Source organism: Stegostoma tigrinum, chromosome 4 (assembly GCF_030684315.1).
Source record: "Stegostoma tigrinum isolate sSteTig4 chromosome 4, sSteTig4.hap1, whole genome shotgun sequence".
NCBI classification, from domain to species: Eukaryota; Metazoa; Chordata; class Chondrichthyes; order Orectolobiformes; family Stegostomatidae; genus Stegostoma; species Stegostoma tigrinum.
Window position 1 is genome coordinate 76,257,753 of NC_081357.1, and position 27,618 is coordinate 76,285,370.

Consider the following 27,618-nt stretch of genomic DNA (forward strand, 5'->3'; position numbering starts at 1 on the left):
TCCTTTGTCGACTGTTGGGAAAAATCCATCTGGGTCACTAACGTCCTTTAGGGTAGTAAATCTGCCATCCTTACCTGGTTTGGCCTACACTCCAAGCCCATAGCAATGTGGCTGACTCTCAACTGCCCTCTAGTCAATTAGGGATAGGCAATAACCCTCATCCTGTGAATGAATCCAAAAAAAAGCTATAGGATTGACAAAATATTCATGCTGTATTTAATTATAAAGCTTTAAAACCATGAAAGCTTCTAATAAGGATTAGTGACATCCTGGTCTTAAAAGAAATCTGGCTGAGGAGAAAGGATATATCCCACTCAGTTGACTGGTGACCTCTCTGATGAAGGGTCCAGGCCCGAAACGTCAGCTTTCGTGCTCCTGAGATGCTGCTTGGCCTGCTGTGTTCATCCAGCCTCACATTTTATTATCTTGGAATTCTCCAGCATCTGCAGTTCCCATTATCTCTCTCCCATGCCCTGGTCATTCACCCACAGTAGAATTTATGTTCACCCTCAGGTTCATGGGACATAGCTAAATGCATTCAGGTCTGTCATTCACTGTCAAATATGACTCAGCTAAATAAAGCACCATTAGGTCCCGCTCACTGTTCTAGAAATGAAAAGATAACCTTAGTCTCTTTTATTGGCTGCATGCTTTATTAAAAATCTGTCTATCCTATTTCCTTGTCAACAAAAAAAGTGAGGAACTAATGACTTTTTTGACACTAATGTTGAGACCCTGCAATCAGCATCCCTGCTGTTACCATCCCTTCCCAGACTTCAACAGGCCAACTGTCTTCTAATGCCATTACTAAGCTGTCCGTCAGTAAGATTTTCAATTTTTACTCGTCGTGATATAAAATTCTGGAATCAAAAGGTGCAAATAAAGATGTTTTCCACTTGTTTAAACTTATTATAATTCTAGTTACTATCATAGAATTGACTGCATAAGAGGGGTCATAAATATAAGAACATATTAGGGGCGGCACGGTGGCTCAGTGCTTAGCACTGCAGCCTCACAGCGCCAGGGACCCGGGTTCGATTCCAGCCTCGGATAACTATCTGTGTGGAGTTTGCACATTCTCCCTGTGTCTGCATGGGTTTCCTCTGGGTGCTCTGGCTTCCTCCCACAGTCCAAAGATGTGCAGGCTAGGTAGATTGGCCATGTTAAATTGCCCATAGTGTTCAGGCGTGTGTGGGTTATAGGGGGATGGGCCTGAGTGGGATGCTCTAAGGGGCGGTGTGGACTTGTTGGGCTGAAGGGCCTGTTTCCACACTGTAGGGAATCTAATCTACTAACCAGGAGTAGGAGTAGGTCATCTAGCCTTTTGAGCCCGCTCCGGCATTCAAAAAGATCATGGATGATCTTTTCATGGCCTCAGTTCCACTTACCCACCCTCTCACCATAACCCTCAACTCTTTTACTATTCAAAACAAATTATCTACCTTAGCTTTAAAAATATTCATGAAGAAGCCTCAACTACTTCACTGGGCAGTGAATTCCACAGATTCTTTTGGGTGAAGAAGTTCCTCCTCAATTCAGAGCTAAATCTGCTCTCCCCCCACAACACCACCACCTGCCCCCGCCCCACACACACACACACAGACAGACACACACACAGACAGACACACAGACAGACACACAGACGCACACACACACACAGACGCACACATGTTGAGGCAATGCCCTCTTGTTCCAGTTTTATCCACCAGTGGAAACAGCCTCCCTGTTTCTATCTTATCAATTCCCTTCATAATTTCATATGCTTCTGTAAGATCCCCTTCATTCTTCTAAATCTGAATAAATATAATCCCAGTCTATTCAGTCCCTCCTCATAAATCAACCCAGTCAACTCCGGAATCAACCTAGTAAATCTCCTCTGCACTTCTTCCAGTGCCAGTACATTCATTCTCAAGTAAGGAGACTAAAACTGCGCACAGTACTCCAGGTGTGGTTTCACCAGCACTCTATACAGCCGTAATATGACTTTCCTGCTTTTAAACTGAATCTTTCTATAATGAGGGAAAAAATATCATTTGCCTTCTTAATTACCTATTACATCTGCAAACCCGACTCATGCACAAAGACACCCAGGCCCCTCTCCACAGCAGCATGCTGCAATTTTTTTTAATCATTCAAATAATAGTCCTTTTTACTGTTATTCTTACCAAAATAGATGATTTCATATTTATCAGCATTGTACTCCTGCCAGACCTTTGCCCACTCACTGAAACTATCTATATCCCTCTACACTTACAGAGTCCTCTGTACATTTTGCTGTACCACTCATCCTCGTGTCATCCGCAAACTGTGACACACTATAAGTCATCCCCAAATTCAAATCGACTACGTAAATTGTAATCAACTGCAGTCCCAACACTGAGCCCTGAGAGACAACACTAGTCACTGATCACCAACCAGAAAAGCACTCATTTATCCCCAGTCTTTGCTTTCTGTTAATTAACAAATCTTCTATCCAAGCTAATGCCATGCACCTTTATCTTGTGCAGCAGCCTTTCGTGTGGCACCTTGCCAAATGCCTTTTGGAAATCTAGATACACCAGATCTACTGGGTCCTTGTTGTCCACTGCACTTGTAATGTCTTCATAGAATTCCAGTAAATTAGTTGAACATGACCTGCCTTTCAAGAACAATGCTGTATCTGCCCAATAGGACAATTTCTATCCAGATATCTTGTTATTTCTTCCTTGATGATTGATTCAAGCATTTTCTCCACTACAGAAGTTAAGCTAACCAGCCTATAATTCTCCATCTTCTATCTACCCCTTTTCTTTAAATAGTAACGTCACATTTGCTATTGTTCAATCTGCTGGAACTCCCCCACAGTCCAGCAAATCTTGGAAATTTACTGAGTGCATTTTCTACTTCTCCTGCCAGCTCTTTTAGTACCCTCGGGATGCCTTCCATCAGGACCAGGAGACTAGTCTACCTTTAGCTCCATTAACTTGCCCAACACTACCTGTTTCGTAATAGTCATTGTTTCTAGGTCCTCACCTACCTTAGTCTTCTCATCATCATTACTGGCATGTTATTTGTGTGGTTCACTGTGAAGACCAACACAAAAGACCAGCTCAATGCCTCTGCTATTTCCTCATTTCTCATCATTAAATCCCCCTTCTCGTCCTATAAAGGACCAATGTTTACTTTAGCCTTTCTTTTCCTTTTTTTTAATTTGTAAATTTTTGCTTTCTATCTTTATATCCTGGGCTAGTTTACTCTCAATCTACCTTACTGTTCTTTCTAGCTTTTTTGTGCCTTTCTGTTGACCTTTTAAGTTTTCTCAATCTTCTAGTTTTCCACTGGTCTTTGCCACTTCATATACCGTATCTTTCAGTTTGATAGACTCCTGTATTTCCTTAGACAGCCATGGCTGACTATCCCTTTTCCTAGTTATTCGTTTTCACTGGTATATACTTTTGCTGAGCACTTTGAAAAATTGCTTTGAAGATCCTCCACTGTTCCTCAACTGTCCCACCAGAAAGTCTTTTCTTCCAGTCTACTTTATCCAAATTGTCCTTCATCCTAAAGTACTATTGTATTATTTAAGCACAGGACCTTGGCATTGAATTTTAACTTCTCACTTTCCATTTGTATTCTAAATTCAACCATACTGTGATCACACCTTCCAAGATGATCCCTAACTATGAGATCATCAATTATTCCTGTTTCATTAAACTGGACCAGAACTAGGATAGCTTGTTCCCTTGTTGGTTCCACTACATACCGTTCAAGAAAACTATTGGGGATACATTCAATGAATTCCACCTCAGGCCTGCAGTGACTGACTTGTTTTGACCAATCAACATGTAGATTAAATGTTAATTGCCGTACCATTTTAACACGCATAAGTTATTTCTTTGTTTATTACGTGCCCCAATGTGATGTTATTATTTGGTGGCTTATAGACTATGCCTATCAGTGACTTTCCCTTCTGGAATTTCTCATTTCCACCCAAAAGGATTCAACCCTATTCTCCACAGTACCCACATCATCTCTCATTACTGCACTGATGTCATCCTTAAATATCAGGGCTGCACCATCCCCCCCTTACCTTCCTGTCTGTCCTTCCCAATAGTCCCCTGGTGATTTAATTCACAGATGTGACCATTCAGCAACCACGTATCCGTAATGGCTACAAAATCATACTCATTTGCCATGATTTATACCATTAGCTCATCTACCTTGTTTCAAATGCTACAAGCATTTGGGTAAAGTGCCTTTATGCCAGTTTTTATACTTTCTTTTTGAATTATAACATCTCCGTTAATAACACCTCCTGCGTTTTCCTTCCTTTTAACTCCTTTCATAGTCTTCCATTTGGTTAAACCCTCCTGCACACACGCTAACCTGCTGCTTTCTTTTCAATTTACCATTATTCTTCCTGTCATTTTCCCCTTCCACTCCCCCAATTCAATTGGTTAAAGTCCTAGTAACTACCTTATCAACCATGACTGAATGGCAGAGCAGACTCAATGGGCTGAATGGTCCAATTTGTGCTCCTACGTCTTATGGTCTTACGTCCTTTCTGCTAGAACAGATCGGTTCAGGTTGAGACCATCCCAACAGAAGATCCCTCTTGTTCCAAAACTGATGCCAATGCCCCATGAAATGGAACTCCTCTTTCTCACACCAATCCTGTAGTCATGTGTTTACTTCCCGAGTTTTCTTATCCCTAAGCTAATTTGCACATGGCTCGGGTAGTTATCCGGAGATTACTTGAGGACCTCTTTCTTAATATCGTTCCTAGCACTTGATAATCCCCAAACAAATCCTCCTTCCTTGTCTTGCCTATGTTGTTTATCCCAATGTGGACCGCAATAACTGGATCCTCACCCTCCCACTCCAATATCCTTTCAAGCCAGTTGGAGATGTCCCTTCCCCTGGAGCCAAGGCAGCAACACACCTTGCGGGACTCTCTTTTTCCTTCTTACAAAGAATGCTATCAATCCCCCTAATTACAGAGTCCACGAGAACTACCACTTGACATTTTGCTCTTCCCTTTTGAATGGCCTCCTGTACCATGGTGCAGTGGTCAGCTGGCTCATTCTCCTTACAGCCCTTTTCCTCATCCTCACAGGGAGCAAGTACCTTATACCTGTTGGATAAGGTCAAGAGATGAGGCTCCTCCATTCTTAAGTTCAGGATCACCTCACCTGCCTCACTTGAAGCCACACCCGGCTGTCCCTAATCACTGACTGAATTTGAAGTACTTAATCTACCAGGAGTGACCACTTCCGGAAATAAAGCATTCAGGCACTTCACCCACTCCCAAATGTGTCACAGTATTTGAAGCTCAGATTCCAGCTCATCACCTATGAGCTGAAGTTCCTTGAGCAACCAACACTTGCTGCGGATGTGATCACTTCAGTTCACAATGAGAATTGCCAGTTCCCACATCAGACAGCTACAGAACATCACCTACCCAGCCATGACTACTAGTTAATTATTTTATTAATACTTCTTTGCAGTGTTCTTTGTCAAATTTAGTGCAGATTTTCTACCAGCCAATCGGGTCACAGCTTCCCTGTGGTGCCACTCAAGTTTTTTCTCGCAGCTATGACGTGCCTTGAGCTCAGTCAGTTTTATACTCACTCTTATACTGCTGTTCTGCCCTGAGTGCTCCGTGGAGACTAGGCCACAATTCCCGAAGTCAATTACTTTTACATTCACTTTGTGCTGTTGCTCTGCCCTCTAACTGCTCCCTGCAGACTATCATTTAGCTTAATGATCCATAATGCTTTATCTACATTTTGGTCATATTATATCTGCTAGTAGCAACAATGAATGATACTGGTTATCATTTGAAGAACGTATGCTAAATAACAGAAAGCAAGAGTCAGCTATTTCATTCAGAGGATGTTCTTCCATTCTACCTTATTGCTATCTTCTACTTCTCTCCCCACACTCCCTGACACCTGTAGTATTCTGGAAATCTATTTCTTTTTAAATATTGTCATGCGCTTGACTTTCACAGCCTTAGATGGTAGAAAATTCCATTAGTTCACGATCTGAAGACATTTCTCTCCATCACAGTCCTAAAATGGCAATTCCAGTATTCTAAGACTTTTTTGTTCTGGAACTCCTAAATAGTAGAAATATCCTCTTCTCCAATCAATCTGTCCAATCCCATCAGAATTTGCTGTATTTCCTCTAATGGCAATTATCTCCTTAGGCAAGATGACCAAAACTCCACCCAATACTTCAGTCTCACTAAGACCTGGTGTTGCCGCATTAAGTCATCCTCATGCGATCCTTTTGAAATAAAGGCAATCATACCATTTGTCTTTCTAACTACTTGGTGCACCTGGATTTTTTTTTCCAGTCCCTTTGGACATCATTTCCCAATGCATCTCTGCTATTCCCTTTTTCCTATCAAAGTAGATAACTTCATGCTCAGCCACATTATACTACAGTATGAAGCCTCTTTACATCCTTTACAGATGGTTATTTGGTCTCAAATTAAAACAAATTCAATCTACAAACTCTACACAAATAAATGCAAACTAAAAGGGAAATAATCACATAATAAGTAGTGTAAAGTAAGTACTTAAAATCAGGTTTGGAAGCATGCATTTAATGTTGTGTATATTGCACGCTATTATAAAAATATTTTATTAAAAGCACACTGACTCTGGAAATAGCCCCGATTGCCTACCAATTGCTTGTTGTATGAAGGATCATTATAATCGGCGATTTCCTCTCCTGGATTGATATTCAATTTATCTCGTAAAGGAGTCCTTCCTGGGGTCACTGCAACACCAGGTTTAGGTGTCATTCCACTACGTGGAGTCAAGCCTTCATTATCATGTGTTGGCGTCCTAAACATTTCAAAACAAAAAACATCAAATGGCATCCATCACTCCGCAAAGATTTCTCTATTCAAAATAGATAAATTCTTAAATGATGCATTAAATGCAGGGGTTACAGAAAAGCACAGTTGGGTGTTGTTGGCTAAAATCAATTGTATTCTTCCGTTTGCCGTTCTTACTAGGAGTCCTCTTTCTTATTCAACGCCACCCTCCACCTCCTTCCCGGGCAAGAAGGTAATGGATATATTTGTCTCCACTGTCTTGACTGGAAACAATGTATCATGGCCCTACATTTAAAAAAAAAAGCTTATGATCCGATTTACCTTTTCTACTCATTTTTCAAGACCTCAGCGTAAATAATTATGACAGGATGGATTTTGTTTTCTTCTTGCAGGAATCAACACAGGATGCTCTATAATTTAGGTGCCACACATAATCTAAGAGTTATTATGTCAATAAGCAATATGAATTAAGTCTTATAAAATGAAATATTGCACATTATATTAATGCAATCCAATCATTTCAGTTAGTCCTTGCAAAAATATAGTCTTATTTTCTGAATCCAAAACTGGGCTGGTCAAAAACATATTAATTTTCTGAATTTTAAGAAAAAGTACTAATTCTTTACCTGAAGGGTGTAGTAAGCACAGTGTTCGGTGTCTGTACCACCTGTCGCTGTGGGGTTACTCCTGAAAAATCACTTTCATGGAGAGGTGTGTTCAGTCCACCTTTTAGAGGTGTATCAACATTTGTCAACGCCATCAGGTTTTGAGCTTCCTAGAGAAAGAACAAAAACAGAAACAGAAAAGGCAATTTTGACAGCATTCTAATGTTTCTGCTCACTCCCCCATCTTTTTGCACAAAGTTACTCAATAGCTAACACCAAGAGCCCAACTCCAGCAATCTGATAGTCCTTCTCTGAACAAAAGCTGAACTCCTACTGAAATTTCATAATTTCGAATGAACTTGGTACCTCCCTACAATAGTTCAATACCAATCAAAAACAAATTTGTGAGCTTCAAAAGCCACAATAAACCAAAATTTACATTTTAATTTGCCTTGTCGAGCTCAGACCAGGGCCTAAGTGTCAGTTCAAACTCAGGTTCGATTCTTGACATGGTCAACTTCAACCTGCACATTATGTAGTACTACTGCTGACGTTATTGTTGCTGGGTAAATGTAAGGAAAGCTAAGCTACATTTTCCAGTAATTCTATTAGATGAATCCTGATGAAGGTGTTTGTGTGTGACCATTAGTTGCCGATGTGGTTAGACTCAGTTGTGCTGTTGCATGGCTCTGTAGGCTAAAGTCAAAGTTTATGTTAATTATGGGTTTAAAACAAAACCCCAACTGTACTGGTAACTTTAGAACTGCTTCGCAAAGAGTCAATAGCAAAAAAAGAAAGAACTAAGTTTGGGGGAAAAAGCCTCAGTCCTGACGTGCAGGATCAGAATCAGAAACCCTACTTCTGATCCTGATTAGACGAATGAAATATATGTGTAGATCTTTAGAGTTGTCAAGCAAACCTCTGGGCCAGGATCTTTTTCAGCTATACATTCTGGAGTTTTTTAATGATCCATGCAACCAGCAAGGAAGTCAAGTGACCTGACTTGAGTGGTATCAGTAGTGTAGTTGGGTGGTCAGTTTAACTGTTACCCAGTTCCAGGGGTTGGTTTCACTTTTTCTGAGTAACTATTAATCTAAGTCAGTTGAAATCCTCCAAAGCGTCAGTCTTAATCAGAGTTGGAGATTTTTTCAGAGGCTTCCAGACACCACATAATTGCCTATGGGGCCTTTTAATATCTAGGGCAATCGTAGAGAGTCAGTTGCATCTGGAATACAACATGCCGTGACATGCAATTCGGGACCACGTTTCTGCAACAACCATTTTCTCATCAAAAGATCTGGCTCTGAAACACCAGTGAACATTTTCTAATCCCTAAAACTAAACACTTTTTAAAAAAACCGTACTACACTTCTGAAATTCCTTGCTATTATTCAAAAAATAAATTTTCCAAACTTGAGGTTGTAATTGTCTAACCACAGATCAGAAAACATATGACAATATTAACAAATAGTATAAATATAACAAGTCAGACGACGAGAAACAAAACCCTCAATATTATGAAGACAAGAATCATGCCCAAAAAGAACACAAACATTTCAGAATATTATAGTGATCAAGAAATATTTGCAGGAAAGCCTCCAATGCACGATGGATTCCGGTAGAAAACTTGCACTAATTCAATTTAATATGGTTCAGTTACCTGGAGAATACGATCTTGTGCTGCAGGAGTTCGTGCAGTTCGCAAACTCAAACCAGTGTTAGCAATGCTATATTCAGATATGAGAGCATTAGAAGCAGAGTTTGGCATTCCAGATTCTTCGACTGTCTGACAGGCCATCTCACTAGCCTGACCAATTTTGACCACTTCTTCCAGTTCGGCATCAGAGATCTTTTAAAAAAAGGACACGTTTTTAAAAACTAAACAGCAAAGCTTTAATTCCTTTAGCATTATAACGTAACTATGCAGTGAATATCCAAATCCTACTGGATGATATTAATACCACACAGAGCAGGGCTGTTATGGTGCAGTGTTAGTGCCCCTACCTCAGACCCAGAACACCAAGGTTCACACTGAACTTGCTCCAGAGGTGTGTAATAATACTTTTGAACAGGATAATCAAAAAATATCAAGCAATAATCTGCGAAAGCATTTCCTTTCAAACATTAATGAATTATTATAGGCAAGCCAACAAACTGTCAGATGACTTGGAATTAAGTAAAAATGACAACCTCAAAACAGGGTCAAGTGCAGTGAAGTGGAAAAAAGTCACCAATGCACTACTCTGACAGCTGCTTACATCCAATGTACAGATTGAATGATTACCCCGAAAGAGAGAAAATTCCATTGCAGATTGAAAGAATACATCACATAACGCTATAAGGTGCCAGTGTTTAATGCTATATCGTTATGATAAGAAAAAAAATTGCACCACTAAAAAAAAAGGGGGAAGGTAACAAGTAGCTATTATACATTAAACTGCAGGAACTGCCATAAATTATTGACTGGCTGCAGTTTCGTTGCTATAACATTTATGAAAATGGGATTTCCTGCACTGAGTGGACATAAAAGAAACAGCTGCTGCAGGATTCTGCAGAAGAATAATAAAGACAATGCGATTTATGACACAACCAGGGACATTTGTTGCTAATTCTAATTAAACACACAAATTATGCAAAACAATAAATTAGTGCTCATAAGACGTCTTACAGGTTTATTTAAGTCTTAGTCTTAAGAGACCGTAACTGTTTGGTAGAATGAGAAGTCTGTTGAATTTGCATTAGGAATGCACTGTCACCTGATTAAAAAAGGTCGTATTTTGGCAAGCGAGGGGATGGGAAGTAAGTCACACATGGTATGTGAATGAAAGTCATTCCTATATTTCCTTAAGGCCAATTATAATCAAGTTATCAAATTACACCTGCAAGCATGCAATTCAAACAATAAGATATATTAGTTTTGAAGGAGGAAGTCTAACTAAATTAGGCAACCAGAGAAGAGGAGGAATTTCAAACTCTGATTGGAACCCCTCAAAGGAATTAACACCTTCAGAAGTTTAGTTAATGTAATTGTCTCAAGTCTAATCACTGATGGTGAGGACTAAAGAATGCGAACAAAGTTCCGAAAACAGCTTATTAATTATTTTTTATAACAAAGGTCAACTAGGGACTACAAGGGGCAGACGATTATTTGCCACAAGCAATCTGAAGTGTACGCTGGTGCAACTAGAAAAAATAAACATAATCTTGCATAAATGCTGTTCTAGATGACATTAAATCAAAAATACTCTAATCAACTTTACAATAACAAATTGTAACCAAATTAAAGTTTTATTTAAAAAGGATAAAAAAAGGATATTATTAAACATTTACAGATAGATGTGCACTCAACTGTGGCTAATACCAAATTCACGCCGTTACCATCTAAAATAATTGGAAATTAAGTCAGACATGGCCTTGTGGCTCAATCTTTTTCAAACTTTTTTTCACAAAAGGAGAGCTTCTGACATGACTGGGCAATGTCACGCCCTTGAAATAATTCTAGATTATGAACAGAAAGTGAAATGACTGAGCAAAAGACTAATGAAATGTTCTCCAAAATTGATGATATTTTGAAGTTTTATATTTCTTATCCATTCTTATTTGTTAAGAGTAAAAGATGACAAGTAGATTCTTGGCTTAATTCGGATTTGTGAACAAACTAGATCATGTGGAGCACATGGCTGTTTTGTACTGTGACAGTGAAATGAGCAGCTATGATGCAGCAAGCTACAGGAGTGAACATAGCAATTTGTCCTCATGATGATTTGCTTTTATTAACTAAAGGGAAATAAACTATTCCTCTAGTGTCAAACAAATTAAATAACTAATGGTCATTAAATAAACACAGGGAATGTCTAAATGATATAGATACAAGCACAATGATTGATCTCCCAAGCACATGAATACTACACTTCATTTTGACTTCTCAAGTGAAGCCATAGTAAGTATCAGGGAGAATTCTAACTTTGAATTTGCACACGTAATGGAAATGTCCTTTGTAACTTGTTGTTATAAGGACACTCTTGTAAAGTGTGTTATGTCTCATTTGGGTAGGGTGTTGGCAATTGAGCCCCACGATGCCCAAAGTCATCGCAAAGTTAAAAAAGTATACAAAATTCCCTCCCTAATTTACCTATCTTTTGGAGTCAGCGTGACAGAAAGGACAGAGATCATGTTTCTGTCCTCAAAAAAACAACTACTACTTAGTAGTGAAAAGACTGTAGATACAGGTAAACAATTATGAACAAGTGACACATGACTGTACCAGTTAAAAGTCTAACTCCTCTTATAAAACCTCCCCCACCCCCAAACACGCATTTGTAGGCAGATACAAACAAAATTAGTTGTCACGGCCAGAGGAAAAGGTTGGAAAGGCAGTTTAATGGTTCCTGCTTCCAGGGAGATGGTCACAGATGACCTCTTTGGCTTAACAGGCTATTGCTCCTTGCATGGGCACAGGTCGTTTGGTCACAGTTAAAAAGTATCTCACTTGATAGTTAAGCACAAAGACAAAATAAACTGACTTTTTTCAGACAATTTTGTTTCTACTGCAGAGAAAAGGGACAGGTCCTCAAATGTTCAGCTACCTGGGAACAAATCACATAATTGTTACAGGCCAATTAGCTACTTGTTGCCAGCAGAAGTTCCATCTGCACACACCCTGTGGCTCCAGCTCATCTGTATCTAGACATCCACCACTGTTTCAACAAACATGTATGTAAACAGCACTTACAATGAGTATCAGATAACTTCCTTTTAAAAAGTGGAGTAACTGTTCAACAATTCTTAGCTTTTAAATCTATTTTCAGATCACAATGAAATATATAGAAAAAAAATGCGTTCTTTATATAAGTGGTATGCTTACATCAGGCAGTTTAATATACGAGGACATAGTGCACCTTCGCTGGCAAGTGACAGAACTCTACGTCCAACATTAGGTGTGATTCTCATAATGAACAACTTTTATTAAATAATGAAGACTGTGCACAATTCAAGGATATGAGGTAGGTTATTTAGGACTGAGATGAGGAGAAATTTCTCCACCCGGACAGTGGTGGGCCTGTGGAATTCTCTGCCTCAGAAAGTGGGGGAGGCCAAAACACTGAGTGCTTTGAAGGAGGAGTTAAATATAGTTCATAGAGCTAAAGAGATCAAAGGGTACGGGGAAAATCAGGAACAGGATATTGAGTTGAATAATCAGCTCTAACCAACCAACGGTGGAATAGCCCATTCCTGCTATTATCTTCTACATTTCTATGAGAGAACAAAGGACTTTCCACATTGTAATCTGAACTTTTAGTCTTCTGAATTTTTTTCACCTTGACTATACTGTTTTCCAACCATAGTATATGTATTAAATCGCTCGTGTTTTGCCTCCCCATGTTTGAGTATGTATGTGGTTATTGATTTGCACATGTATTTGTTACACAAGTTAAATTGCATAAATTAGAAATCCTTTCTTCAGCTGTTCTTGTTAAAGTAGAGCATGTTACAATAAATATTATTTTTAATGTCACTGAAGAAACCTGGTAATGGTTTGCTCTTGCCCTGATGGCAGTCAGTCAGGCAAACTGAGTTGTGGTGATCTAATTCGGATGTTTATAATTTATACAGTTTATGACTAACTTGTAGAACAATTGGATATGATAATCATCAGACTATTTTCGGTTGTTTTTTGTAGGCAAAAGGAATTTGCGCATACAGTACACCTGTATGATTTGTGGCAAGGGAGGACATGGTGACTGTCGATCCCTGCTATATTACCATGGCAACATACTGGCCAATCAGAATTTACCTGCCTGCAAGCTTAGACTGACAGTTAACTGTTTCTGCTGCATCTCCATGGCAATGATGGCCCAACAACTTCAGCAGGTCCTTCTTAGGCGATATAAATTGGTACTCATTTTTCAAATTTGTTAGTTGAGTCCTAATTTTGATGAGGACAAGATGTCAAAGTTCAACTTTTTAGCAACATTAAGGAATTGTACAACTGCAATTTTCATCTATTCACATGTGTGGAAGGCTGTAGTATGAAATAAACGCCACCACAGAAAACAACTATTACCATTGCATTGTTTAGAATAGAGATGTACTATTTACCTGTGGTGCAGGCAGAACTAATTTACTTCTTTTTTTGGTAAACTCAGAGACCCCACTGATCTGTAATATTGCAGAAGGCAAATCTGATTCCTTCTTCTTCTTCAGGCGCTGTTTATCTTTCTTCTGTTCAGATTCTTCTTTCTCGCTGAATTAAATAAAATGCACTCAAAATTAAACATTGAAGAGCTGTAGAAAGCAAAATCAGGTTTCAAAAATCCATTAAATGTGCTATGGCTTGTTTTTATTCTGAACTCAAAAGCATTTGAAATCTGTAATTTGTTCAGGCTACGAATGTGAAATCTAACATAAGAGAACTCGAAAATATTCCCGCTGATTAGCTTATATACGTGTTAAAACTAGGCAGCAGGCAATTTTTTGGGTAGTCGGATCTACTGTTAAATTCTTTTATTTTGAATTATACTAGTTAATATTATACAAAGGGAGTAATTTTTGCAGCAGAAGAAAAAGCTTTGGCCAACCAGTGAATTTGCATTGATATTAAATGTATATTCACAAATATTCATTGCCAGTGATTATAAATGTAGAATTGCTATCAATGGTTACTCCATTCTCAGTGCATACTTGAACGCCCACAGCCCACTTCATAAATGATCTTGACCTAGAGTCAGCCAAATATTAATTGGGATTAATTTTTTGTTTGAAAGTTCACAAATTCACCTGATTCCTATTAAATCCTTTAACAGAGTAATAATTAAAATATTCTACTAATTTAGGTTGAAGGAATTACGCATTGCCTTCATTGAGCTGTAGGTCTAGGCAGAACCCAATTGTAGCCAAAACTGGATGCATAATCGGGCAACAATGTTGTTTATTTAGCACTACTCTTTAGCAATTAATAGCTTTTCTCACTTCTTGCTGATTATGATTTGTCTCACCACTCAGCTTAATACTCCCTTTGTCTATTAGCTGAACTCCCACTCTACTGCTGGGATTTAGCTAGCTGCAGCATTAACATTTATCCCAAAATTGTTTTCAGACTTCCTTGCTAATTCGAGTGAAATGATTCCAGGACCTTGACACGGATTAGAGAAATCCCTCAATGGAGATCAGAACCCACATTCCCTGAAGCATTTTTCACTGAAATCCTAATGATGAACCTTTCCCATTGCTGCTTCAATGCTGATTGATACAAAAATTCTAAACTCATTCCCTATTCCGGATGCTCTCCATGGCTGATAGGTTTCCTAATATATTTCTCTTTTCCATCACCAACTTCTGGTACCTATAAAACTATGCCAGTGCTGTAGCCCTATGAGATCCTCCTCATAATTCATTCGAGCTTTTGGCATTTTCTCACCAAATCCACCTTACAGCCAGGCACCAAGCAACTACTTTATCTCCATTTTTGGTCCATTGAACGATTGAGCACAAAATAGCCAGCTCTTTGAAAATAAATCCAGTTGATCCTACTCCCTTTTCTCATAGACCTGCAACTTCTTTTCCTTCAATTTCCTTTTGAAAGTTACAACTGAATATACTTCCACACAGGCAGTGATTTCCAGATCTCAAGAAATCATTGTTTAAAAAAATACTTTCATCATACTACCTCTGGTGTCAAATCAGTGCCCTCTAGTTACTGTGGCAGGCAGGAGAAACTACCTGCCCTAGTTTCTCTATATTTACTCTTTCAAAATCTTTTGCGACTTAAGATCACCTTCAAATCTCCTCTTACTGAGTGAAACTCTCATTTCTCCTTTTTCTCCATTCATAACCGAAGCTCTCCTGTTTTTAATAAAAGGGAAAGTTCACATCAAGACAATAATTTGATTGATTTGCATCTGCAGAGACTTGCACATTATGATGTGAGCTAGAATCAGTAACAGCAATTTTGAGATTTCTACTTTTAATTGTAGATGTGCAATCCCCTAAGTTATCAACTTCAACGGATTAACAACAGTAAGCACTGACATATTTGCTTATCATTAGCATCAAAATATTAATACTGCACAATCCAGGCTATTATGTTTGAAATGGTCACACAGAATTATTACAATGCAAGAAGCCCTTGGCCCATCTTAACTGCACCAGCTGTCTAAATGAGCCATCCTAAACGTGCCATCCATCTGCTTTCTCCCAGTAATCTTGAACACTATTTCTTTCCAAATAACAGTCTGTTTTCAGGGCCTTGATTGAATATGCTTACACTAGATTTTCAGGCAGTGCATTTCAGACATTAACTGCATGGAAATACATCTTTTTTAAAAAAATCACTTTGGCTTTTTTTTGCCCATTTTTCTACATCTACACCCTATTTTTGTTGATTCTTTCATAGGTGGGAACATTTTTTCTTTCTCTATGCTGTCCACACTGGTGATGATTTTGAATTCCTCTTTCAGATCTCCTCTCAGTCTTCTCCAAGCAAGTCAATCCTAACTTCCAAAATAAATGCCTCATCCCTGAAACTATTCACATAAATCTCTCCTCTACCCTCTCGAATGCTGCAAGGTTCTTCCTGAATACACTATTAGTATTAATGCACTAACCATGCTATGGTTAGGCCTGGGTGCCTGTATCAGTGGCTGAATGTTCTAAACACCTTTATAGGCATTAGACCATAGACTCGAAGATCTGGACATCTTCTTTTCACCCTGGCCCTTTTGTTTTACTTTTTACTGCTTTTTGTAAATTTCGGTTTTGTAACTAAGATTGGGTCGGAGAATAGTGACTGTGCACACTTTTCATTGTATTCATGTATTCCCAAACTTGAGTACATGTGACAATAAAATTTAATTCTAACTCCAATCCAGATGAAGCTGACATCCTCCATAATGAAGAATCACAGGCTCAAGTGTAGGAAATATGTAGAGTCTGAACTAAGCAATTTTACAAAGGGATGACAAACATAATGGAGTCTTAATTATTTACTACGTTCATTAATGATGGGAGAGAGTGTCAAATAGACAAATTGGTCAATAACACAAACTTAGGAAGGAGTCTTATTAACAAACTAAGCAAATATGTAAAACTGATGAATTGATTTCTATGTAGGGGCAGATAAATGTGATGTCATCCGTTTTGTATCTAAAAGGGACAGATCAGAGTTCTCCTAATGGTGAAAATCTAGAAACATGGAGGTCAAAAGGGATCCATGTGCACAGATTACTAAAATACCAAACAGACAGACAATAATGAAAAAGGTTAATGGAATATTTTCTTTTATATCTAAGGGCCAGAATACAAAAGGGTAAAGTTAAACTACAGTTTTGAAAGCCTGAAATAAATCACACCTGGAGTACTATGAACAGTTCTGAGCACACTACCAAAGGATATACTGGAATTGGAAGAGCGTTGTGTAGGTTTATCAGAATGGTACCTGAATTCCAAAGGTGAAATTATGAAGTGAGATTATACAATTTAGAGGTGTATATTATGGAATTTAGAAGGGTAAAGGGTGATTTATCATAGTTTCCAAGATATTACAGTGAACTGATTATGGTAGAGAAGAGTTAGTTTGGGAATCTGGAACAGGAGACGTAACGTAAAAAGTCATCCCCAAGTTGTTCAGGAGAAGAGAAACACTTCCAAACACAAAGGATGGTGGAAATTTCTGGTTTTCTGCTGATGCTAGGTCAATTGTTAATTTAAAATTTGAGACAGATAAGAATTGTTTAACCACTAGGATTGAGCAATATGTGACAATGGAGTTACATCACATATCAACCATGATCTCATTAAATCTTGATGTGCAGGCGCTGGTGTTGGATTGGGGTGGATAAGGTCAGAAATCACATGACACCAGGTTACAGTCCAACAGGTTTATTTGAAAACACAAACTTTTGGAGCCTCACTCCTCCTTCAGGTGTTAGAGAGAGAGGTAGTATCAGATACAGAATTTATAAGATCAAAGTCACATCACTGATGAAGATGTACGAAACAAACCTAAGATATTATTAAATCTGTAATCACTTGGAAGGTTTAAATTGATTAAAATGTACATGCAAGTCCCTGAATTCCTATCAAGTCACTGTCCTGAGACAATTAAAGGTTTTATAAGCATAAAGAAGGGGCGACATTTTAGATCAGACAATTCATGTTAGGTATGAGCCTTTATTTAGAATGTGTGTGTGTTTTGGTTTGGAGTCAGACTGGTTTTATTTCTACAGCAGGAATTTATAAAACACAATATTGACTGACTGTCTATTAACTGAGTGCTTTTTGAACAAAATAGAAAGATCTGCAAGTTCAAATCCATACTGCGTGTTCACATGTGCACGCATGGTGGGTGGAAGAGTAAATGCGGGAGGCAGCGCACACGCGTTAAGTACGCATGAGTATATGAGAGAGAGAGAGAGAGAGAGAGAGAGAGAGAGAGAGAGAGAGAGAGAGAGAGAGAGAGAGAGAGAGAGAGAGAGAGAGATTGAGAGAGAGAGAGAGAGAGAGCAAGCGCGAGCACATGAGAGTTGTGTGAATGAATGTGTGTAAATATGTGTGTGTGACTGTGTGCAGGGTGTGGTCACTTGTACTGCGACATGAACCCAAGATCCTGGTAAAGGCTGTACTCATGGGTACCAAACTTGGCTTTCAGCCTCTGCTCAGTGACTCTGCATTGTTGTTTATCCAGCGGTCTGCCTTGGAGGACATTTGAGATCGGAGATCAGAGGTCAAATGTCCTTGACCGCTGAAGTGTTCCCCCACTGGGTGGGAACATTCTTGTCCAGCAATTATTGCATGGTGTCCATTCATCTGTTGTCATAGCATCCGCACAGTTTTGCCAAAATATCATGCCTCGGGGGATCCTTGCCTACAGTGTATGAGATAGACAACTTTCGCCAAATAACATGAGTATCTGCTGCGTGCGTGGTGGGTGGTGCTCACATGTGTGATGGTAGTATGCATTTCGAAGATCCGGCATATCTTGCAGAGATTGCCATGACAGGGTTGTGGGGTGTTATGGTCGAATTTGCCATGAAGGCTGGGTAGTTTGCTGCTAACAGTGATCTGTGTAAGGTTTGACTGACATTTGAAGGCGAGAAGTGGAGGTGTGGTGGAGATCTTGGAGGTGCTCATCATCATCAATCAAGGGCTGCAAAGAACATGACATAGTTTCTCTGCTTCCATGAAGTACTGGACCACAAAGGGTACCCTATCGGACATATCCCGTATCTGTCCTCTGAGGAGGTCATTACGGTTTTTTGCTGTGTCATGTCAGAACTGGCGATCGATGAGTTGAGCATCGTATCTTATTTCTATGAGGGCATCCTTCACCACCTTCAGGTGTCCATCGCGTTCCTCCTCAACTGAACAGATCCTGTGTATGTATAGGGCTTGTCCTTAGAGGTTGGCTTTTTTAATATGCTCAGGGAGGAAGCTAGAGAAGTGCAGCATCATGAGGTTATCCATAGGCTTGCAGTAGAGTAAGGTATTGAGGCGTCCGTCCCTGATGGAGATGCGTGTGTCTAAGGATTAAACTGATTCTAAAATGCAGTGCACAGGGAAGTAGGCAAAGGAGGAGTTGAATTAGACCCCTCTGAAGGTCCATTGCCTGGGGCTTCACAGGTATGCTCAAGCTATCAGAGAATTTGTGAACGCTAGATGCATCAGCCTCAGAGACAAGGCACACAGGCACATCGCAATGCCATTCATGCTCTCAAGGCCAATTGCAACATTGTCTGCTGGTTTGATGACAAGTGAGGAGCCACTGTCACACAGAATAGAATGGACTACTGCAAGGAAGTGAGCCGACAACTGAACAACCAGGAGCATTACGTGCAACTAAATGCTGATCCAACCAAAGAGCACACCCGTCAAGACTTTTGATCCAAAATAACAAGGTGTAGAGCTGGATGAACACTGCAAGCCAATCAGCAGAGGAGCAGGAAGGCTGACGTTTTGGGCCCCCTTCTTCAGAAATGGGGGCGGTGAAGGGGATTCTGAAATAAATAGGGAGCAGGTGGGCAGATAGAAGATGGATAGAGGAGAATATAGGTGGAGAGGAGACAGACAGGTCAAAGAAGCAGGGATGGAGCCAGTGAAGGTGAGTGTAGGTGGGGAGGTTTTGAAGCTTGTGAAGTCCACATTGATACATTGGGCTGCTGGGTTCCCAAGTGGAATATGAAGTGCTGTTCCTGCGGCCTTTGGCTGGCATTGTTGTGGCACTGCAGGAGGCCCAGGATGGACGTGTCGTCTGAGGAATAAGAGGGGGAGTTGAAATGGTTCGCGACTGGAAGGTGCAGTTGTTTAGTGTGCAGTGTTCTGCAAAGCGGTCCGCAAGTCTCGGCTTGGTTTCCCCTATGTAGAGGAGGCCACAACGGGAACAGCAGATACAGTATACCACGTTAGCAGATGTGCAGGGGAACATGTGCTTGATGTGGAAAGTCTTCTTGGGGCCTGAGACGGGAGTGAGCGGGGAGGTGTAGGGACAGGTATAGCACATCCTGCCGTGGCAGGGAAACGTGCCAGGTGTGGTGGGGCTGGAGGGGAGTGTGGAGCGGACAAGGGAGGCCCGGAGAGAGTGGTCTCTCCGGAAAGCAGATAAGGGTGGGGTGAGAAAAACGTCTTAGGTGGTGGGATTGCAGATGCAGACTTCACAAGCTTCAAAGTCTCTCCTCCCCGAATCGCATCCCAAAACCAGTCCAGCTTGTCCCCACCTCCCTAATCTGTCCTTCCTCCCACCTATCCCCTCCACCCACCTCAAACTCCACCCCCATCTCCTACCTACTAACCTCATCCCACCCCTTGACCTGTCCATCCTCCCTGGACTGACCTATCTCCTCCCTAACTCCCCACTTACCCTGGCTCCATCCCCGCCTCTTTGACCTGGCTGTCTCCTCTCCACCTATCTTTGCCTCTATCCATCTTCTATCCGCCTCCCCCTCTCTACCTATTTATCTCAGAATTCCCTTCCCCTCCGTCCTCTAATGCTGCTTGGCCTGCTGTGCTCATCCAGTTCCACACCTTGTTATCTCAGATTCTCCAGCATCTGCAGTTCCTACTATCTCTAAGACTTGTGATCCAGTCCTTCAGAGTACTCTCATCCCATGTACCGGTTGCATAGGAGGTTTCGACTGCCTTCCAAAGATACACAAAGCCAACATACCTGGATGTCCAATCGTATCAGGCACTGAGAGAGAACCTTTCTGGCTATGTCATGGCCATGTTGAACCCCATTGTACAGGGAACTCCCAGCTTCTATTATGACACTACAAATTTCTCACAGGAACTCAGCACCCACGGGCCAGTTGAACCAGGAACATTCCTTGTCACAATGGATGTTTTGGCACTCTACCTGCATCACCCATGACTACAGCATCACTGCAACTACAGCATTACCACAACAGCCTCAGCACTCAGGACCACCAACTGCCAATTTCCAGATGCCCATCTGTCTGCTTCATCCTCAACCACAATGTCTTCACCTTCGAGAACCAGATCTGCATCCAGGCGCACAAAACAGTCATGGTGACCAGATTTGTTCCCCAAATATGCCAATATTTTCATGCACAAGTTTGAACAAGACATCTTTGTTGCACAGAACCTCCAACCAATGCTATACACTAGATACACCGACGACATTTTCTTTATTTGGATTTATGGCAAGGAATCACTGAAACTACTACATAGCAATATCAACAAGTTTCATCACTTTAGAATCAGTCTCATTCGTGGACATATGCACCTCCATCAGGTACGGACACCTCAATACCTCACTCTACTACAAGCCTATGTATAACCACACGACACTACACTGCTCTAGCTTCCACCCTAAACATATTAAAACAGCCATCCCTTATGCAAACACAGGATCTGTTCAGCTGAGGAGGAGCAAGACAGACACCTGAAGGTATTGAAGGACACCCTCATAAGAACAGGATACGATGCTCAATTCATCAATCACCAGTTCTGATGTGCCATAATGAAAAATCATAATGACCTCCTCAGAAGACAGACATGGGACACATCCAATAGGGTACCTTCGTCATCCAGTACCTCTCGGGAGTAGAGAAACTATACCAAGTTCTTTACAGCCTTCAACATATATCAATGACATTGAGCATCTTGCTAAGATCTTCCCCACGCCTTCATTTCTCACCTTAAAACCGCCAACCTTAAACAGACCATTTTGTTCGCAGGAAACTACCCAACCTTCAGGACAACATCGACGACAAAACTACACAAACCTGACATGGCAACCTCTTGTCAGATCTTCGACACGGACGCTACCGAGACACGCGTGAACACTACCCACCATGTGCAAGGCAGATCTCATGTGACTCAGCTAACATTGCTTATCTCATACGCTGCACACAAGGATACCCCAAGGCATAGCATGTTGGCGAAACAATGCAAATACTACCGCAATGGATGAATGGACACTGTACAACTATTGCCAAAAAGGAATGCTCCCTCCCAATGCGGGTCAAGGACATTCGGTCTCAAATGTTCGGGTAAACGTCCTCCAAAGTGGGCTTTGGAATACAGAACAACACACAGTCACCGATCAGAGACTGACAGCCAAGTTTGGTACCCATGAGGACGGCCTCAACTGTGATCTTGGGCTCATGTTGCGCTACAAGGTGACCACTTAACACTTCTCCCTCCCACGCACCCCCCCCCCAACAAAACACACACATTTTCTCTCCCTCTTTCCCTCCCTGAGCCCCACCAACCAAACACACACACTTTCTCTCCCTCACCCAAACACTTTCTCCCTCACTCTCTCACACACACACACACACACACACACAGACACATACAGCTGCTTTAGAAATAAAACCAGTCTTCCACATGATGCCTTACACCTAACATGCATTGTCTGATCTAAAATGTCACCTCTTCTTTACACCGATAAAATCTTTAATTGTCTCAGGACAGTGACTTGAAAGGAATTCAGGGATTTACATACATAAAATCAAATAAAACCTTCTAACTGATTAAAGATTTAACTGCATCTTAGGTTTGTTTAATATATCCTCATCAGTGGTGAGACCCTATTGTCTTTTACTCATAAATTCCGTCTCTGACACTACCTCTCTCGCTAACACCTGGAGGAGGAGTAAGGCTCAGAAGCCCTGTGTTTTCAAGTAAACCTCTTGGACTATAACCTGGTGTCGTATAATTTCTGACCTCTTTAAATGTGGGAACGTGCTTGAGGGAATTAATTGCTTTTCTCGTGCAAAGGTTCTCATCAAGCTGTGCAATTTGCTCTGAACAGACGTTTTAACTCCTAATGGACTGATTCTCATTTCACTGTTATAGCTACAACTTCCAGCAATTTTTCATATTTTATGGGTCCTGTACATTGTTCTACTTGTAAATAAATTTATTATTTTTAACCAATGCATATTAATGACTGGTTTATACTTTCATCTATTATTTTTATATTATAATGGACATGGCAGAAATAGATTAAAAGGCCGCAGTAAAAATAGGGATGGCACGGTTAGCACTGCTGCCTCAGCGTCAAGGAGCTGGGTTCAATTCCAATCTGTGTGGCGTTTGCACATTCTCCCCATGTGTGTGTGGGTTTCTGACTGGTATTACGGTTTTCTCCTACAGTCCAAAGATGAGAAGGTTAGGTAAATCGGCCAAGCTAAATTGCCCCATAGTGTCCAGGGACGTGCAGGCTAGGTAGATTAGCCATGGTAGATGTGGGGTTACAGGAATAAAGCGGGGTCTAGATTTGGGTAGGATGCGATAGGGTTGGGGTTCTGTGTTCCTATTCTATGATTCTAGTTAAGTATAATCTAGTACTTTGCTGCAACTTACGATCGTAGCTCTCCATCCAAATGTTGTTGGCGGAGTCTTTTGAAGTCTGGTTCGAGTGCTTGATGGTTTTCCTCAGCAGTATCATAAAAACCTGCTGCAGGTTTCTTTTCAAAGGGAATTTCAGCATTGTAGTCCACTCCTCTCTTCTTTTTTCTTTTCTTTTGAATCTCAATTCCAGCAGCTCGCAGTTCCCTGCGCTTCTGAAGTGCTGCAAGTCTCCTACATAAGAGAAGTTAATATGACAGATTACTAATTTACTACGAAGGATGTCCCCCTTAATTCTGCCAACTACAGCAGTTTAATGTGCAGATTAAAGAACCGAAGTTGATTGGAACAGTCCTGAAGCCTAGATTAACATAATTTAGTTTGAGTTTATTTTCTCTTTTTTTTTGGTTTTCTTTTGTTGGCTTTTAAAGCTTTCCCAATCCTCTGGCTTCCCACTAACTTTCACCACATTGTCAAAATTCAAGGAAAAATCATGCAATGTCCATAAGTTTCTTGGTTAACTACGGTCAATTTATTCCCTTCTGACAATTCATCTAACTCCCTAGCTTATATCATTGATGCGAGCCATCATTCATAACACTCTTTGCAGCCAAACCTCTTTCCCAGACCCCACCCTTCAACTCTACTTCATTCTTTTGTAATAACCTATGTTTTTGTTTAGTTTGTTGTTTCCAAACCAGGTTTATTACTCTCATACTGTTAGGTCGTACTGTGTCCTCCGGTTGCTGTCTGCTATGTAGGCATCTCTCAACTTTCACAGCAACCACCCCAACGTCCACAAACAAAACTGCATTAGGACATACTACAGCACTCCAGAATTACTCCAGGAAGAAGAAGAACTTATAAAAGATCCTTGCCTTAAATGGATATCCCTGTAACTGCATCCACAGATGCCAACATAACAGACAACAGGAGGACACAGTACAACCCTTCTCTACATCGCGAATATATCAGAACTGACAACAAGACTCCTAAATACAGTCTCTATTATTTAAAATGCTCTTGATTAATATAGATAGTCACTTATTTGCACAAATATAAATTTCAAAGTTGCCAGGTACAGCTTCCAAATTGTTCTGCTAACAGAGCAAAATTTAGACTTAAAGTACTATCCATTCCATTCGGACTATTCTGATCAATCCTGCAGAGTTATATTTTGTTATCAAAACTCTCTCATCATAGATTTCACAAAATATTGTTAAAATTGATAATACATTATAACAGCCAATACAAAAATTATAATAACAGATTGTTAATAGCTATCTTGACACTGCTACTCTTCAACCCTCATATCGCTCAACTTATGACAAATGATTTCTAACCAGACATTTGTAAAGTCAACAATGAAAATAAGATTATGCATATTGGTTTTGAAGTACCCCATATCATTGCATATTTCAGGTAAATTGAACATATGCAATATAAAAGTGGGTACCATATTATTCTCTTCACCATTGGTTTTTAACCAAAGAAACATGGATATTTATTCATAAAATGCACACAAATTTTGCAAATTATCTCAATAACTAACCTGGCTTCTTCAAGTTGCTTTTCTCGTGCTTTCCTCTTCGCTTTCTTGCCTTGAGTATTAGCCAACCGTGCTCTCGCCTCAGAGAGCATCTCAAGTTCATCTAAGAATAAACAAAAATGTAGTTTGGATATTCCAAAATCAGTATGAGAAATATACAATGGTAACAACAAAGTGTTTGATGTTTAAAATGTATACAAAATATATGTAGCTTCACCCACCATAACAAACAAAATATATTGGAAAAAAAGTCAACATTGCGCAAATCCATTTACAGTAACATATAGGATTAAGAAAATATCAACAAGTAATGTTAGGAAACTGAATCTTCTCTTTTCCAATATAAAAATTAATATTGAAACTAGTAATGGATCTTGATGACAGCAACAGTAACGAAACTTGACATGCAGCTAATATATTTCATGGTGATTAGAAATAATAAACTACATGACTTTCAAGATTTAAATGTAATCAATAAAAAGTCCAAACAAGGCTACATATGCTTTAGCATACATGAAATATATTTAATCAGCTGGGAATTAATCATATACATTCAACTGTACAAGAACTACAGAGTTAACTTAAATTTGCAAAAAATGTTGGAAATAGGACAAATAAAAGAGATATCTCAAAGATCACTGCAAATAAATCACTCAATATGTTAATTAACATTGAGCGTGAGATCATGTTGGTCAGGAAAATGGATGCCTAATTCAAAATTAAATTGTGAACATCCACATAAAGTTTGACAGCTAGGACCCTCAGACAAGGGGTTGTGAGTTTGTAATAAAAAGTGAAAAATATTCCTGAGGAAAAGGAACAGCATCCAAATGTAGGGTTCCTTGGATGACTGAAGAAATTAAGATCAAATGAGAAAGGAAAAGGATGTTTCTGATAATTCTCAAATTCAGAGCACTTAAAAAAAAACAAACAGAATACAGACATTGTCCCATAAAGCTTAAAAAAAAAACCAGGGCCAAATGAAATATTTTCCATGGAAAAGCAGCAGATTGGCAATGTGTAATAAGGCGCAATTGAAGAGCTGGTGCAACCATAATGGGCCAAATGGCCTCCTTGCAACAATTCTTTGATTCAATAAAGGTACAACATAATGCTGTAACAGAGCTTTTTGTTCAAACACAAAGACTAACAGTTGAAGGTAGAAACGTTGCTCATTAAAGGAGGAAAGAGTGCACCTGGAGTATTTTGCACAATAAAGGTTGAGTAGAGATCAATTCATAGAATGAAAATATACATGGAAGAGCAAAGATCCAAAGTAGCAAAGTCATCCAAGCCTAGCTAAAATGCAGCTTAGATTGCCTAAGGATGAAATGCTACAAATAGCAGCAGCTCTGGCTAGAATCTTTCAACTCTCCTTGCACTGTGCAGAGTCAAATGTTATCGATGCTTTTTAACTAAACTATTCAGGCATGCTATGACTGTTCTGGATAAGATGAGGTTTAAACCTAGGCCGTGTTTTACCCTTCCTTAAAACAGAGGAATGAAATAACTTCAGTAATAATGGCTAATGACCAAGTCAGAGATAGAAATTTGAACACTGCCCAAGCCGAATAATTCTTAGGGATAGAGAGTCATAGAGAAACAGAGTGTGGAAACAGGCCCTTCAGTCCAAACTGCTCCATGCTGACCAAAGTGCCCACTCAGATTGCTGTAATTGCCAGCATGTATAGAGCAGTCAAATAAATATAAAATGCAGCAATAATAACTTTATAGAACAGGGTTATGTCATTCATCTTCTTGACTGTGCTTCACAATTCATATTTTTCATGTGTATTAATATTATCTCTGCCTATTTGCCTCAGCTCCTTAATTCTTAATACACTTGTTTAGAAAAATCTATTAGCCTCAATTTTGGAATTTTCAGTTAACCTGCGACAGCAGTTTTTTGGGGCACAGTTTGTAAACATATGCTTTCCAGGTAAGGAATCTGCCATTAGGTTTTTACCATCACACTAACATTTTCCTTCCTCCTGTAGCTTTTTCGTTCCAGATTTCTATTAATTTTCATTATCAGCCACACTCGAATTTGAAATCATGTCACTATATTATTAGTCTTGGGTTCAGAATTATAGATTATGACATTATCACTACGTCACTGTCCCTCATTAGCTTTTTAAAAATATCTTTCTACAAGCTTTTTGAGATTTCCGTACTTAGTCTCCAAAATTTCCAAGCAAAATCCACGATTCTCAATATTTTCCTATTCAGAAAATACCCCAATTTGACTTTTCCCAGTCCAAAGTGGATGGCCTCTCATGACAACCGAACTCCATCTCCCACTGTTTCGCCAACAAAATTTATCTCCATGCACTGTCATTTTCAAAAACATAGTCCCCCACACAGCACCTTGTTAAATGTCTTCCATAAGTCCATAAATGAAACATCCTCAGAACTCCCATACATACTGTGTCCATTAATTCCTCATAAAATTCATCTAAAATCATTAGGCATAACTTGCCCTTTACAAATCTACACTAGCGTTCTGATTATTTCACTTCCAAATACTCACGCATTCCATTCTGAATGACAGATTCCAGGAACTTCCCTATAGATGGCGTTACAACAAAAATCCTGAAATTTCTGATTTTTTCTCCTTTGCATTATGAATAATGGATATTCAAAAATCAGTAATGAGGGGACATTTACCTTTTTTGTAAGATCATGACCTGTATATTGAAAGGTTTTCTCAGCTACTTCTCCTAAAATTTAATTTTGATGACCATCCAATCTTGGAGATTTGCTCATTTTTAACTTTAATTTTTTAAAACTAGAAATCTAATGAATTCCTGTTCTTTTTTGGTTTT

The 27,618-nt window shown here is 39.7% G+C and overlaps 1 protein-coding gene across 1 annotated transcript in view; it reads right to left on the reverse strand.

The window, feature by feature from the left end:
• Positions 1–27,618, reverse strand: part of cdc5l (CDC5 cell division cycle 5-like (S. pombe)) — a 56,299-nt gene that overhangs the window by 14,567 nt on the left and 14,114 nt on the right. Inside the window, exons 5-10 of the mRNA XM_048531181.1 lie at positions 24,797–24,896; positions 23,260–23,478; positions 13,534–13,678; positions 9,095–9,283; positions 7,456–7,604; positions 6,674–6,836 (exon numbers count right to left, since the gene is read on the reverse strand). Of these exons, the coding sequence (XP_048387138.1) occupies positions 6,674–6,836; positions 7,456–7,604; positions 9,095–9,283; positions 13,534–13,678; positions 23,260–23,478; positions 24,797–24,896 (965 nt within the window). The remainder of the gene's footprint in view (positions 1–6,673; positions 6,837–7,455; positions 7,605–9,094; positions 9,284–13,533; positions 13,679–23,259; positions 23,479–24,796; positions 24,897–27,618) is intronic.